This window comes from Sinohyriopsis cumingii, chromosome 6, assembly GCF_028554795.1.
Source record: "Sinohyriopsis cumingii isolate HCF-2022 chromosome 6, ASM2855479v2, whole genome shotgun sequence".
NCBI classification, from domain to species: Eukaryota; Metazoa; Mollusca; class Bivalvia; order Unionida; family Unionidae; genus Sinohyriopsis; species Sinohyriopsis cumingii.
The window spans coordinates 88278086-88295887 of NC_142966.1; the positions used below are offsets into that span (position 1 = coordinate 88278086).

Sequence of the window (17802 nt, forward strand, 5' to 3'; positions counted from 1 at the left end):
ATATATATATATATATATATATATATATATATATATATATATATATATATATATATATGATAAGTAAACTAAATACCCTCAAGGTATGATCGGACAGCTCCAAATTTCTTTGCAACAGTACTTATATCATCTGATATCAATGTGGCATCTCTGAAAAACAAAGTCAATAAAAATTCAAAAAGAAATGAAATCACAGAATTGCCAGAGTATTCTGAATAATTTCAATTATTGGATAATTTGAAGTTTTACATGTTTACTCCTAAAATTGGTTTGATCATTATGATACTTTTCATTCAGATTTGCAAATATTCTTGAAGCAAATGTTTTACATGAAAGAGAAAGGCAACAGCAAGAAATTATAAATTAATTTTTTAAAAACCTTGTATATTTTGTCATTTAGAAACCTTGAAGCTTGTCTTTAAGAGTGTAAATTTATCCTAGTGTTTAAATATGAAAAGTATCCTCTGAGGAATGGATAATTAAATTTGAGATAGCGACAGCTTCTGTTTAAAAACACAAACATTAAAAATGAAAACACTGAATTTACACCTAAATGCAAACCATGTGTTTAGTCTTTAAGCAGCAATGGCTCACTATCATGATTGAATATACATGTACACAACTATCAACTAGATGAATTCTAAATGCATGTGTACTGTAAAGGACTTGCCATTTAATTTAATTGGGCTAAATTATTATTTCTGTCTGTGATATTTTTTATTATTTCATTCATCACATAAAAAGTTTGTTTCAAGTAAAGCCAGGAATGGCAATGACATAGTATCCTTATTTTATACCGCACATCAGAATAAGACGATAATTGTCAAACAGTTACCCCCCTTTAGAAACTTAAATGGTCTCTCCCTAATAAAGCCTTTTCTTCAGTGGATGTTCAGCATAAATCAAGACAGTGACCATTGTATACACTGTTATAAAATGTTAGCAACAGCCAATTTCTGCCGTGGATAGGTACGTTTCCATCACAAAAATGATTTGGCAGATTGTACTTGATACATGAAGTTCAAATTATGGTACAGTCATTAACAACATTAGTTTTACAAATTGACATTTGAATACTCAAGGAAAGATAGCCACCCACGTCATTTGTGATTTACTGATACCATTTCAAGAATCAAGTAATCTTAATTTCTATCAAATATACAGGGACAATAAAAATAAAAGTCTTGTCTGTTCTGTACATTTAGAGAAGGTTGATTAACTTCTTTTGCAATATCTTTCCACTTTTACTTTATGCAAAGAAATCTGAACAAAATTACATCCTGACTTGATGAGAAGTACACCGTATTGATCTTCTCTTAAATAGTGTAAATTTATGTTGCTGTTTAAATATGAAAAGTAATTCTCTAAGATTTAAATTAAATTCCAGCTGACAGTCTCTTTTTACTAAAACCAAAACCCAACAAAACAACACCAAATTATATATCTGTGAATCAAGTAATGACCCAGACAAAAGGCTGAATATACATACTTGTTTAATTTTAACTACACGTGTACTGCAAAGGACTGGCCATTCAGTTAATGGTGCTAGACTGTTCTTTCTGACTGGGATATTTTTGTTATTTTATTCATCACAAGATATATTTATTTCAAATATGAAAACAAATGGCATTGTTTCCTTTTTGTAATACAAATCTCAAGTTTAAATCATCCCTCTATAATCCTGTGACTGGATGTCAGAAGAAATAGTTATAGTTCAAGATATTACTGAGAACTTATCAGGGCCAGATCAGGGTCCCTGCACCAAACCCCACTCTGCTAAAAAAAAATGTAAGCACACAAAGGTACAGTCACTTGTCACTTGAAATTTGACCCTCATTTTATTGTGTTCACTCTGGGTAAATAGACACATCAGACTTTTGCTTTGGTGCCCATTCGAAGAAAGTTAGAGCCCTTATTAAATTTCAAAACAATTAATAAAAATTTTTTAAAAAATCAACCAATTGACCAGATCTGGCCCTGTTCGTGAATGGGGTAACTATCAGTACTTGTACTATATTATTTCACGTCAGTCAAGTATGAATGAGATTTTGTTCTCAAAAGTTTGATGTCTATCATTCATTATCATTCTTTTCACTGCAGAGTGCAATAATTGATAAATTAAACTAGACTTACCAAGTCAATATTTGATTGTAATTTCATGAACCCCATTGAGTGCCTTAGTGATCCCATGAGATGATATTGATCATGTGACCTATCAGTCTTGAGAGCACAAGAAATGGAAGCCTCAGTGTCTTACTGGGTGGGAAGTACCAAGGGTGGGCATGTGATCACCAAGGTAAGTATGGGGTTCATGAAATTACAGTCAAAAGACAACTTTGTAAGTCTAGTTTAATTTATCAGTTTCACTTCCCCCATAATTGCCTTGTGATCCCATGAGACTTAAGAGAGAGGTGTCCATTTATGGAATAGATTAACAAGTAGAAAAAAGGAAAAAGAATAAAACAACAAACATTTATGTATTCTTAGTACAGTAGGTAACCCAAAGAACACTGTACATCATATCAGTATTATTAAATTCTGGATGCTGACAATATCTTTCTACTGAATTCAGTCTTGTCTTTAATGAGCTTGTCATATAATTTCTTAAAATAAAAGATTGTACCTAATTGTGTGCCTTCAGCACAAGTTGCAGAAACAAATGAAGCCCTTGTGCTATGAGCCTGAATACAGATGTATCTATACCAGACATTCTCATGAGTCTGTATCTAGTTTAATAGTGCCTTATGTAACTTTTATATGGGGACTGTGTGCTGATGAATAACTGATTCAATTTCGCAAAATTATTGTCCATTGCAAATAACTGTAAACTAGCAATACAATTTTCTTCTTTACATAAATAGGATTCAAAAACAAAGGGCTCCACATTGTGCCCTGGTGTAGATTGTTTCAGCAATGAAGGAATGTGTATTTATACACTGTTAACACCAAAAGTAATGCTATTTGTCTGCATATGGTGAAGTGTCTGACACCTCTGTCCTGTCAACAAAGCAATCAACATAGCTAACTTCACAGTAAAGTCCTGCACAAAAAACTGGTCACTGCATTGTAGAGATAGAAAATAGTTAAACACTAGGCACACATCCAAACACACAAGTACTTTTAAAAAAGAAGGTTGGGCAGTGAATGCTTCTCTCCTAAATCTCTTAAGTAAGCCATTATTGTTAAGAGTGGATTGAGAAGTAAGACTACTAATGATGAAAATGCATATCAAGCAGAGCTATAATCTAAACCTCTATCTATTAATTTAGTTAAAAACTCTATTAATGAAAATCACAGGTTAATGTCTTTTATTCAAAATTAACATCCAGTTATGGAGATGACCCCAATAATATTTTTTTAGTTGATGTGCTCCATGATTTGATGATGATGAAGGCAACCCTGTTTGATAATCCTTGATGGGTGATTATTGTCCAGATAAGTGAAAATCACCTATCTTCAATTTGCGGAGAGGTGTTATTGATGTGGGTTATGTACCAAGTGCAGAATCTCTTGTGGGCAAGGCAGCATAAAACAAAAACCAACTACAGCATGCAGGAAGCTGGGAAACCAAAGGATGCTTTGGCCATGGTAGTGCTGTCTAGGGCCATTTTTTGCAACACTACTTGTAACTGACTAAAAAAAAACAGCAACAACTATAGCTTTCAGATTTGATCTGTATGAAACATAACACAGAACTTAGTGATTTAGCCTCAGAGCAAATAAATCTACATTTATATGTCCATACCGTTTAATAACAGCATTAGAGACAGCAGAACTTAACTTCCATTCAGAATTCTCATTTATGTTTCTAGACAATCTATCTGCATCATAATTCAGTATTTCCAGCAAATCAGAAGCATTTAACCAGATATTTCTAACTGTACACCATAGCCAGATGTCAAGTGATAATTTGTGCAAGATAGGAAAGTGGTTACCCATTTTGTTTAACTTTGTGTATCTAGAAGTATTATCTTGATAATAAAAAGGTGCATTCTCTACACTAGGTGTGCTAGCAACAAACTTCCTCAGAATGTCACAACTTAAAGAAACCAAGACTGCCTGCTTTATCTCTAGTAAATGTGACTGTCCTTGTGACAGGGTCCAGCAAGAATCCTACAAAATATGTACTTTTTTGATTGGTTAAAACAGGCTTTTCTGGGTGAGTAGTTAAGCCCAATCCAACAAGTGTACAAACCGAGTCATTAACTTACTCTCTACACTGGTCATAAGAATCCCCATCCAAACAAATATCATCACTATGCTACAATTTGTGAAATCTTTTCATCTCAAAATGCAAAAGCATTTGGCAAGAAGGTAAACAGTCTTGCTTAGAACTCGTACAAAGCTATTTTTGGGATAGTTTATATATCTGATTGCCACACATAAAATTAAAAGGCAAAGTGGTCAAATAAAAAGAACTACCATTTGACATATTACTTAATTGTCTGACAATAGCTACAGTAATCTGTTAAGTCATTTGAAGACTGCTGTGAGAGAGATAACTGTGCTAATTTGCATTGGTGAAGTTCACAAAGCGAAACAACCCAAATTTTAGATGCATGTTCAAGAACAAATGTTATTACACATCTATATTAAAGATTAACAACAAGTTTATGAACAGCAGCAACATTTTATTGAAATCAGAGTTTACTCCATTTATAAAATGCAAAGCATGATTATTTCAGTTGTCCGAAAAATGGTCTCTTTTAAGGTGATTTAGGAAGCATCAAGCTATCAGCAAAGTCCAGCAAAAATAAAGTTATGAATTCTTTCTTGACAGGGGATGGGGTGGATGCCTTTAATATTTTGCACATATTGCAAACAACATATTGACATTCATCATTCTGGAGAGTACGATGTACCTCTGTCAAAATAGGAGCACCACATGTAACATATCTGCACAGTTGATTTGTGTTGATAAAGTATCCCACCCATATTGAACAGGCATTTATTACTATTACCTGTAAATGAACCATTAAACTTGAATGAAACTGCATGAGATAAAGTTCTGAGAATGCTAATGTTATGGCTATCAAGAACTTAGTTCTGATCAGGATTCACTCTGGGAATACACCTGGGAAGTTTGAATAACAGTACCATCCAGTCTCTTTTGAGTGCAAAGATGAACTTGCATTACCTTCAGACTACTGAACTACTAATTAAAGAGCAACAAAGACTGCAACTATCACATATTTTGCAATCCAATGGATTTGAAGACAGAAACCTGGCATATGTTTTTATTTAACGTCAGTGTGGTTGTGATTATGTGAGTGTTAAGTACATGTGTTTATATGTATGGTGATGATCTTTGATGGTACTAAGTCTACCAACAATTTTTCTCTTTGTAAGTGCATTGCTTTGAAGAAAAAGAAGAAAAAAAAAACAATTTTTTAAAATATTATATAGATTTGGATTTCTAATAATTTTCTATAGGCTTATATGAAATGATAGCTTATTGTTGATTGGACATCACTGCTTCTTTTGGTCATACAGATACCCCAGTTTGGAACTCAAAACACACTTCTGGGTCCCACCCCACCCATCAACACTGGGAATATGGCTGGTATGTTACTGTGTATGTCAAAGACTTCAACTCTAATCTGTGGCACATTACTCCTGGATATAAAATATACTCTGTATATATCTCAAAATAGGGAGTGCATGTGTCTATCACTCACTGTAAAAAAAAAAAAACTGGTTGGCCAAAAGAAAAACAAATATACTTACGAGGATTGCATCAAAGAAATAAAATGACTGCAATCTTTCAAGCGGATCAAGCTGTCAACTTGAACGTCACTCAAGGCATTAACCTGAAATGTAATACGATACATTCATATCTGTTGGTAAAGAGTTAGATTGACTATTCATTACATCAATTTAAAGCAATTACAAAAAATACATATTACCCATCATTTAAGGTACAAAGTGTATTAATGAAAAACACATTAGTTTAATGTCATTATTATCACAGAAGAATTAGTCACTTAAAGATGGGTCAGACTTTTACCATAAATGATTTATATGTATTTATAAATAAATTAGTATTTAGGATGATATGCACATTTTAAATAAATCTTCCTAGAAACAATCACAAAAATAAGATGAGAAATGTACTATTTTTTAAAAATTCAAATTGCTTAAGATGTGTTCTGTTTTATCTGTCAACTCTAATCCAAAGAAGTGAAGAAAAACAAGTCAAACTCTATATTCTCTGCATCATATAATACTGTTCTGATAGTGTACTTTTGTGATGTTGGTGATAATTTATATGCAAAAATACTTATGATGCCACAAATAATTCACTCACTAGTGAGCTTCAACACCACTCAGAAGACACTGCCTAGCTGAAGCTATCAATCCATGTTACAACAGCCTCTTTCAATCTTAAGTATTATGTGACTATAACCAACAGATTGATGTTACTTCAAAACTTAGTGGAGTGATAAACAGGCTTGTTTTTCATCCAAGAATGTTCTGTCTTGACTATTCAGCTGATATTTACTGACTGTCCTGGAAGCAATGCTTTATTAGTTATAAACACAATAATAGAAACTGTCTGACTAATCGTAATTATTGCACCATGTTCTACCTAGGAAACTCTTACAATCAGTTTCCTTTGTAAATCTGTCACTTGCAAACAATTGGTAACAATAATACATCCTGCCCAGTTGTCAGTGATTATTTTCTATAATAGAATGCCTTGAAGACAAATTCCTCTGAAGCATAAGATAAGCAGTTCATTCATGTAACAGGTAAAACTTACCCACTCCACCTATCTGTCCATCACAAGTAAAGGACTGTACAATTACATTACAGAGTGATTGTTGATAAGTTTATATTAACTGCACAAGCCTTAAACAATAATGCAGATAACTTTCAGTTGTATTACATAGCATCACGGAAATGAATATATAAAAAGTAAAGAGGTGAAACTGTTAGAATTTCTTGTTTGAACTCAATGTAATTGCTACTATTATACTTGAAAATGGATTAATAAAAAATTGAACATGTTAATGAAGTAGGATGAATTAATTAGTAGTCTTCTGCAACTGGATCAACTAGTTTAAATAAGAAAGTATTAAACCATTTTAGCTATGTGACAAACCTCTAACTTTCAGGAGGTACCAAAGCAAATGAAAATTCTTTGGAATAGGTAAAGTGTTCAATGACTCCTCATACTTTATTGGTCCAAACTGAAAGACTAAATTCAGTGTATAAATCTCAATTATATGAGCTCCTTAACTGTAAATATTTTATTCTTTCATATGTTATGGTTCATCAAAAGACAGCTCAAAGAACATGATTTCTTCCTTTGCAAGTATTTTTTTCTTACATGGTAATACTTTAACCACAGTTAAATTGAAATTTTTATGTTTTAATTCTTTGGAATGATTAAAGCTAAATTGCTTGTAGATAGGTAGACTTTCAGTTTATCAAATTCTCAGGCATATTTTTTCATAGATAATTCCTCATCAATTCCTTTTCCATAAACAATCAATTTAATTATCACCGAGTTATGGATTTACTGACAATTGATATTGTTCTGAATTGGTTTATCTTTGAAAGGAACAGGTACAATAACTTGACTGAATAGAAAACTTTCTTTGTTGTCATTCACAAAGTGACATTTCAATCGCATGGGGACATTTTAACTACAATGAAACCAGGAAGTGAAATGCAGTTGTGTATAAATTGCAAGACTAACAGATTTTGAATAAGGATTTAGTGTTTTCATTAAGCCTGCAATAAAGCAATTATCTTCAAAGTAAGTCATGCTCATCTGCCCATGATAAACTTTCAACATATCTCACAAGCCACTAAACCCCACCTAATTAGAGGAATTGAGAAAATAAAACAAGTGTTTATTTTATTTAATCAAAACAATCTGGTGTTGTATTAATTTAACCATATCTTGTTTTTTTTTAAAAATCCTTGTTTAATTTTTTTGTACACACAGCAATAAAAAAACAGTGAAAAGACTTAAAGGGGGTGGATATGATCTAAATATTAGCATATTAAGTTACTAAGATGTAAATCAGGTAAGTTGTTGCTTACCACTCTCCTTGTCTACATACACGTTCACCAGAAAATCACTTAGAATAACACTTTATTTGTTTCATGAGTATGTTTACTGTCATCTTAATGAACAAATTTTATCAGCATTTTCCAAACCAGCACAATTTTGAAAGTTTCCATTGAGACGTGCAAAAGTTTGTGTTAAACTGATGACTGTAATTATAATTGGTGTAGTAGTACTTATGAATCAGTAGTTAAGAAATAGTGCAAGCGTTGAAACATTACCCACCCAACTTTAAATAGTGAGTGAAAATTTAAGACAGCTGAGTGAATTTCCAATCACCATCCTTACCAGGGAAGTGTTGATTATGGGCAGTTTTTGTCTTTAAAGAAAAGTAAGTTCTGCTAAGAACATTCTCAACTTCATTCATAAAAAGTCAATAATTTCTACATGAAGTTTGTTTTCAATTTACTTTCATAAAGCTCATATAAGCATTTATTCTCACTCTGCAATAATAAATACCTAATGGTCTCAATTTGCAATTACTGTACTTACAAGTAGTATCAGAAATCTCAAAGAAAACAATCTTTCACACACAAATGAATTTAGGTCATTAACATCATCAACTTTTATATTTCTAAAATTGCTGGCTGAGTTAGAGTTTATTCTGGGTAAACCGAAAATGTTTTGTGCTTGCCTAACTTACCAATTTTTAGATTTTTTTGAACACTGAAGTAGTAGTAAAATTAGTGTTGGTGGTGAAGCAAAAAATAATAATTGCAACTTATTCTGTGATTTTCTGAGGAAAATAATCTTGGTAATTCAATAGAATGAAAAAATATATTTTCTCACTGCCTGTCAATATATACTGATAACATTATGACAAGAAATTTGAACTTATTCTAGCAGAGCTATAACCTAAATCTCTATCTATTAATTCAGATAAAAACTCCATTAACGAAAGTCACAGGTTGGAGATGGCGCTTGTACTGAATTTTACTTTTTTGCTAAAAATAGACCAAGACATCATTGTGCCCGGCTTCCCCCATATTGTTTTTGGACAAAGCACAGAGAGATACTTAGAAACACATTGTAATTCACAACATATAGGCAAAAAATGAAGTTGTTTTTATTTGCTCTTCCCTCACTATGTAATGTTTTGATATATTCTACTATGAGTGTGCACAGTAATAATTCTGTATATTTTTTTCTTTGTCATCCTTTTGTATTGATTTCCAATCTATGTTGAATAAAGCTGCTATATGTACACATTAAAAGAATATATATATATATGTGTGTGTGTGTGTGTCCCAAATGAATGTACTGAAACCAGTAATGTTCATTTATATTTCCGTTTAGTTAGATTCTGTGTGTTAAATGTGTATCATTTTAAGGGTGACTGTTATTAGGGACAGCAGATTTTGTATTGCTGTTTCCATCAATACATGCATACAATTATACTTCCTGACAAAATGTAATCAAATATATCTTTTAATTAAGTAAATGTAAAATCCACAAAGTATAAATATAATCAACCAGTACTGCTCTTTTCAACACCATTACTCTAATGACCATAATGCATTCTCTTATGTTCTGAACTGTCATTCAAAATGACGATTTGTTTGTAAAACAGAAGTCGAAATAAACATAAAAGTTTCTCTCCTTTTCTCTTAACTTTGTTACCGATTAACATGTCTGAATCAGAAAAGGTTAATAAAATCACTAATGCATAATACAAAATAAATAAAACAAACATTGATACATTGTTTTTAAACTTATGGAATATATATGCAACATTTCTAGATTCTACATACATAATATCAAATCAACTAAGCAGAGCAAAAATTTATGTGCTAAACAAAATATAAGAAATAGTCACTTTCCTACATACATTCCTCTCTATTTATATGTTAAAACACAAATAACATACAGGAATACTTCATCGACATTATTTAATGGAGGGGGCTGGCAGTTCCATTGGAAGTTTCATCCCAAAATATTCAGGGTATATCTATCAGTGATGAAATACAAGGAATTTGTGTATTATACTGTTCTAGAAAATCCAATTTGAGAATATGATTTATACAGTCGACAGGCTTTAGCACCACTGTAACTAAATACTGGAATGCACATCTATATTCAGATGAACAAATTCAACACATGGTACATGGTTTTCAGTAAGAACAAAAATAAGAATAATAACACGGAAAAGAAGATGGAACACCATTACTTTTTTCTTAATACATTAACCTTAACCCCTGTAAGTTTTTGTTGTTTTTACCTGAAATGCGAGTAGGAAACACATTTTGAAAGCTATTTCTAAATGCATCCGAAAACACAAAATCCCAGGTGATCTTTCAATAACATACTGCCCAGTTGTGTTAGAAACATTGTTTTTCATTGACTATTTGGCTTGCACATGAACAGAAGGGTAAAAGTTGGAGTTTAGTGTATTATGCATGACCATGACACTACAGAGCTCGACAGTAGGCTACTACCTCCTGCCACGTTAACTCGTTGCTAGGGGTTAATGTGTTAATGTGCCATTTTATTTTGAGCTGGGAGGAAAATTATGTCACTATTTAAATTTTCTGTGCTAACATTTACAAGCACAGAAGAATATAACAGACCTGTAAACCCTAACTAAACCTTCCCGGTAAAAAAACTGATTTTTTTGCCCTTCCATTGAAACAGTTTTCATTAAGGTGTAACAAAATACTATGTACATGTACTTCTATTGTCAATCTGGAAAACATGCATTTAAAAGTCCAAAATTTGTGATTTAAGACTGCTGTAGCATCGGTAAACATGGTGTTCAACTCAAACATTTGTAATGTTTACTGAACCTTAATTACCTCCAGTACAGTTTCATTAACTGCAATTCCAAACCCCACTGAGCTTAATGGCTTCTTGATATCTCTCAACTTGATGTAATCCTTAATAACAAAAACAATTCATGTTCGGCCAATCAGCAATCGTTTTTCCCATAAAGTGACACCCTCAAATCAACACGTGATATCCACTAGACATAATTGTTGCCCTTCCTGACTTTTCCCAAGAATCTGTGAATATTCCCTTTTACTCTTCTGTACTTTGTCTATTAACTTTTTAAGAGGCTTACTGTCTGTTTTATCCTGACTTGTTGCTTGTAGGATTCCATTTATAAAAAAAGCAACAGCTTGATCATGCAGAGGGTTTGCATCACAAAATACAGTTTAAAGCATGTATTATGTTATAGTTAGTCTGTTTCCCTGACCAATTCCACTGAATCTATTAAGAAACCCAGATCTGAATCAAACAAAGACAAGCCAGTATCCATAATTTACTGCAAAGAATTGCTTTTTCTCCATAATTTGTGATTTTATTCATTAAGGCTGTATTTTTAAGGGTCATATCTGTAAGATTTAACGCAAAATTATAAGGGGTTGACAGGTCAACATAAACAGTAATAAACCAATGACACCACATGGGATCCAGTGAGGAATCTGTTACTTCAAACTGTTATAATACAAATTAATCTTATATACATATATTTCATCGAGTCTGTGAAAAACCTAAGTATTTTTTTCCTGGCTTTGCCACTCATTAAAATACGAAGTTTTTCACCCACTTGGGGCAATATCCATTATTCACTCATTTCAAGCTAAGTAAAGGTATCAACTGTTTACTGTAGTAGTATTAGAAGACGAAACAGTAGTATTAGTACAATTACCATTTGTTTTCCTAACAATAGCAAGATGCACATGGCAGTAGAACACCTACCCATTTCAGAAGAGCTTGCTTTTTTTTGGCATCCATTGGTATTAAGTCATGAACCTGGAACTAGAAAAAGATAGTGGTTTTAAAAATAGGTATCTCACAAGTACTTTATTAGTCTAATTTTCTCTTTTTTGAACATCCAGAGGTGTAAATTTTTCTCTTAGATATTTTAGTTTGAATAACTTTATCACTGAAGAAACAATGATATTCAACAATACAAACCTCTTTACTCCTTTGCACATTGTTCATAAATTTACAGAACAAAATTTGGTTGCACATGCAGAAATTCTAATTCATGTTTAGTTTTCTTTTACATGCATAGTGTAAGAACAGGGTGTCTTGTTCATTTATGATACTATATGGTTCATACGCTGACATCCCTCTAACACAGGGGTGAGCAAACTACAGCCCACAGCCCGCCAAGGTCTTTCATGAGGCCTAGGAATAAGTCATCATTCGCACTGACTCTGTTTATCAAATAAATGTGCTTATTTTGAAGTTTAAGTTTTCAAATATTAACAACATATTAACAACTGAAAATTAATTAGATGTTATTTAGAAAACCTTTTGTTTTTGCTATTTCAAATATTAATTATTTTACTTAATGAACTATGCGGCTCGCATCAAGGTGTAAATTTGGGTATGTGGCACTTGCACTGGAAAGTTTGCCCACCTCTGCTCTAACAACACCTGATTACAGATAAACCATCAGGAACAGAATGTTTATAGTCAATACTTAGTTTTGTATGTCAAAAGCAACCATGTATATTTAATTTGTATTATTTATTGGCTTTTCTTAATGATTATATGTTACAAGTATATACATTTGTATTTCGTACTTCACATTGTCCAAAATTAAGTTCATTGTGTACCTAACCAGAGACATTTATTTTGTAAACAACATAATACATAGCTAATATTTCTCAATGAGTGTGGATTAAATATTCAGATCATTGTCAATAGAGGTAAACATGTTCATTTGGGTCTGGGTCTAGGACATCAGATTTCCACTTGAAAAATTCTAAACTTCTTTACAACAATGAATGTTTTAGAGAGAAGTCTGACCGACATTCAGGCTCTACTATTGTGCCTTAGCTTTTTATATAATGCTGTTTACATGAGAAATTACTCATCTTTGCCTTAAGATCTTGAAGCAGAATCAGTATTATTGTTGTGTTCAGTTTTTCATTTGGATGGATTTATTTATTCAAATTTTTTTTCACTTGAAATACAAAGTGTTCATCAATAATATTCTTGGACAGAAACAATAATTTGGAATTATAATGAATTCAGACAAGGATATTTTGGATTACATTATTGTGATACATCAAAATACTTAGTACATCATCACACTCCAGGTTATTGGTATTTTAATACCATCGAGACTAGTCACATCAAAACAACCCATATCAGAATTTATTTGGAATATCACTGGAATTCAACTGAAACCTCTTATGTTTAGTCTTGTGATAGAACTTTTAATACTATTTGGGATTTAATTCACAATACTGTAAGTTCATTTTAAATTTTAGCTTTGTATTCTTGAGAAATAAATTATTTATTGACTTTTACAAAACTTATTGGTTTTTGCTCTTTTCTGTTACTTAGTTTAAGAGTAGAGTCATAACACATACTAGAAGTGTATAGGGGAGTTGTTACATCCAGGTACTCCAAAATGATCCATCATTTGACCGAGGTGAAAGTTTGGTCTTTTTCCTTCATGCAGTCACCAAATTTAAGGACCTTACTTTGCAGTGTTGACTTTAACACTCTAAATGCATTTACACACTTAAATATTACTGAACACACATAAAGAGATTAATTAAGTATAGCGAATTTAAAATTCTCTGAAAATAATGGTATGTATACAGCTCTTTCATGACATTAAATGAGGCCTTTATCATGAAGAAGACAACAACTCTATATGTCAGGAAAATCATAGTAAAACACATAACATGTAATTCATTATTTTCTATCTGGGGCTTTGACAAGTAGTGCAATCTTAGTCCCAAGTACTATTTAGATTAATAAACATTCTAGCATCACTATTCATTCACAGGAAAGTGCATGATGACATTTATACTATCCTTACAAAAAAACAAATATCACATATACTGTATATCATTTCTACTTTGATACTGACAGTGCACCTAAATGGCATCACTTATGTCCACTCAAAACATCTAACCTAAATATTGTTGTTGTTGTAGGGTATAACGCCATATTTCAGCACAAGATAGGCAGCTAGTATCAGTGGTGGAGGAAGAAAACGGAAAAAAACCAGAGGAACCACCAACCCTCGAGAAGCTACTGACAAGCTTTCTCACATACCCACATTGGCTGAGCCTGAGACTCGAACCCACGCAGTGGTATGATACATTATCTACACACATATCAACTTGATGGCCTTTTTATTTTTGAAAGGTCTATGGGAAGTAATGTGTTTTATGCGTTAACCTTTTGGTTGCATTTCAAGTATGCAGATTATGACAGATTTAGACATATCTCATCCTTGACAATTAAAAAAATCTCCAACAACTTCCAAACAGGCTGCATGTTGATTATCAGTGGTTTAATAATTATATCAATGATACTACTAATAATAGTAATAATAATTTTTATTTAAAGAGGATAATTCAATTAGATAAATACAATTAATCTCCATTGAGACTCTCTACAAGTTTTATTTTATATATACTTCTCATGATAATAACTACTTACATGTAAATAAATGTTTTGAAAATGACTTTCAGAAAACTCTTCATGCATACAGAGCAGTTAACAATCAATTCTGCTTAGATATACCTTTAGGCTATTCTGCAAAAATGTGCCATGCTGAAAAGTTTTCATCAGTATTATTCTTTTTCATAAAATAATATTATGTACAAAAGTAGAGAGATGTTCATACACCAAAATTATACATAACACATTTTTATATACTTATATGCTAATATAAAAGATGAAAAACAAGCACGTGATAAATTTGAAAAGTAGCATTACAACAAATACCCAAACTTGGACCAATATGTAATTCAACCTTTTAGGTCATTTTAGACTGCCTCATGGCACGGGTTGATCACAAGTACTTCATTAAAACTATGATTATAGATTGTTTGGCGCATATGATTATGATTACAATTACACTCGCATTTGTATTTGCTTGTTATCCTTTTTTTCTGTTCTAGGCAGATATAAGGTAATTGTAACGATCTAATTCCAGGAGCGTCAGTCCTCTCTCATTTGTCTGTGCATTGCATCAGCATCAACATGTTCCTTTCCAGTTCATGCAAACGTCCTCACTTATCTTGGCATTCCAATTGCCTTGCACAACCAGAATGTCTTGCTTCTGTTTTATTCACAACTTCTTGTAGCTGGTCACAGAAGTTTTCAACATCCGTGTCATCATAGTCTGATTTTGGGGAGTATGCCTGTATTATGGTGATGCTGAATGGAGTTGCCCTGAGGCGGATGGTGATGATTCGGATGGAGAATGGCCAACATCCCATGACAGTACTCACGCTGTCCTTGTGTACAAGGAACCCAACTCCCTGCTCATGTTTGTCTTCTCTGCCACTGAAGTACAGTTTGTGGCCTTCCAAAGTAGCTGTTTCTCCAATGTTCTTGTATCATATCTCACAGAGTCCTATGATGTTCCAGCAGTATATGTTCATTTCATATGTAATCTTCACAAGCTTTCCTGTTGCTCTCAGTGTTCTCACATTCCACGTGCCAATGATGATGTTGTTCCTGACACGAATCTTATTGGTATAAAAACATTGTCTGCACATAATTAGGTTCTCAAAGAAATACTCACAGATATAACGGTTTCAGTAGATTGACATATTTCATGTTTGAATACATCATTACACTTGAGCCAATCTATAAGATTTAACTAAAACGCATTTCACTTTATGTGTGTGTGATTTGGACTTTAAACACAGTTTAAAAAAATTCAGTCATATCACTACGATGTCTACAGTGTGTCAGTTTATAGTGATGTCTAACACTGGGGCATCATGCCGCAGACATGTAGCATGTCCCACCCAGTCCCATTATCCTGACATCAGGCCGAACAGTCCTAACACTAACCTCTTAATGCCAAGCGCCAAGCAAAGCACCTGTTAGTACCATTTTTGTAAGTCTTTGGTATTACTTGGCCAGGGATCGAACCTATGACTTGTGTATTATACTGTTCTAGAAGATTTTGATTATATGATTTATACAGTCTGCAGGCTTTAGCACCCCTGTAACTAAATACTGTAATGCACATCTATATTCAGATGAAGAAATTTAACACCTGGTACATGGTTTTCAGTAAGAACAGTAATAAAAATAATAACACAGAAAAAAGACTGACTGCCATTATGCCTGTTTGCCTTGACCAAATGGCTGTTTTTAGAAACTGATATCACTGTGTGACGTTTCACAGAGGTAAAAAGTACAAGTGCCATGGCAACCTCATTACACCTGGTACCTTCTCTGCTTTTGACTTTAAAAAGCAGACAATCCGAATGTACTCATGGTTTAAAGGTCAACTGTCTTTTATTCAGTGCATATAATATTGGGCCTTTTGTACAACATAATCGACATAAGAGTTTTAAGAGTAAGATATATTTTCAACTTGTGTAAAACTTGTCATGGTATATCATTCAAAAATTGGGGTGAGGCTTTAAAATAAATCAGAAAAAGACTTAAGAAGTATCAGAAACAATGAAAACGTGAATCTATTATTAAAGTTGAATGTTCACAAGACATTTATATATTATCATATGTAAGAAATATGCAAATTTCAACTTTAAATAACCAAGAGGTCAAGATTTTGCAAAAAGAGACCAAAGACCAATATTAAAATTTTGGATGGTGCATATCTTTGAATGCATGCTGTGAATTTATTTGAAAAATATCAAATTATGCACAAAAGATTAAATTGTAAGAGCAACATATAATTTTAACATATGTATGACTCAAGAATTTAGTATTCATACAAACATGTTCAGGATGGGGCATTTGATGAAAAAGCACAGAAAGGCTACAGAAGTATCTTGAACATAGAAAAAGTCTATTCTTATTGCTGAATGTTTACCCAACATTTCTATTTAACCATATTTATGAAATATGCAACTTTCAACTTGAAATAACACGAGGTTAAGATTGTGCAAAAGGTGACAAAGACTAATTTTACAAAATGGTGGACAGTGCATGTTTCTGAATGCTTAATGTGTATTTATCTTAATAGATAAAACGAAGATAAGTTCATTTTTTAATTCAGCACACTTGAATTATGCAGAAAATGTTCCATTTTCATTCATTCTAAAATTCTGAAAAAGCATCCATGTTGCTACATTAATGGCCTGAGAACCCTTTAAAAGTTCTTTATAATGTTTTCTGAGTTTCATATTGGGTGGGGTGTACCTCACCCTTAAATAAATTGGTTGGAATAATGTTAAGCTCAATTGGTAGTTTTGTTGCTTTCTGCTGAATATAATATATATCTAAACTTGGAGGGGGGGGGGATATACAACAATCTGTGGATGAGGATATCATACTACAAATCAAGTCTTACATTAATTTGCAAAATTCAATAAAAAAAAGACCAAACGTTATGTTCATTTTATACACAGTAAACACCTTTTTGAAACTTGTACAATATACCCTATGTTAATGTACAAGCGCCATTCTGACGGTTGTATAATCTGCCTCTGTTAAAAATTTACCCCAAAAAATTATTACCATAGAAAGAACTGATAATTACCAGCTCCCTGTATAGTGCACGTTTTACCTACACAAATACATTATTTTGGAGACACTTGTTTTTGTTTATGATCTTGAACGTTTAAATTTCAGCGGCTGCCTCGTTTTCGTACACCTTTGGTAACATAAAAATCAAAATATATTTGTAGGAACGAAATAATGCATATACAAAAGATTTTCTTTTACTTCAATTAACTTTGAAAAAAAGAAATAATGTAATGATTTATTTGAAGAAATATAATTTGTACATTAATTATTTTGAGTAAAGTTAATTC

At 32.4% G+C, this 17802-nt stretch overlaps 1 protein-coding gene across 1 annotated transcript in view; it reads right to left on the reverse strand.

Annotated features, from left to right (window-relative positions):
* Nucleotides 1–17615, reverse strand: part of LOC149797396 (uncharacterized) — an 80044-nt gene extending 62429 nt beyond the window's left edge. The window contains exons 1-4 of the mRNA XM_089962173.1: nucleotides 17529–17615; nucleotides 11780–11839; nucleotides 5728–5810; nucleotides 77–150 (exon numbers count right to left, since the gene is read on the reverse strand). Of these exons, the coding sequence (XP_089818299.1) occupies nucleotides 77–150; nucleotides 5728–5810; nucleotides 11780–11815 (193 nt within the window). The 5' untranslated portion in view covers nucleotides 11816–11839; nucleotides 17529–17615. The remainder of the gene's footprint in view (nucleotides 1–76; nucleotides 151–5727; nucleotides 5811–11779; nucleotides 11840–17528) is intronic.
* Between the last annotated feature and the right edge of the window lie 187 nt (nucleotides 17616–17802).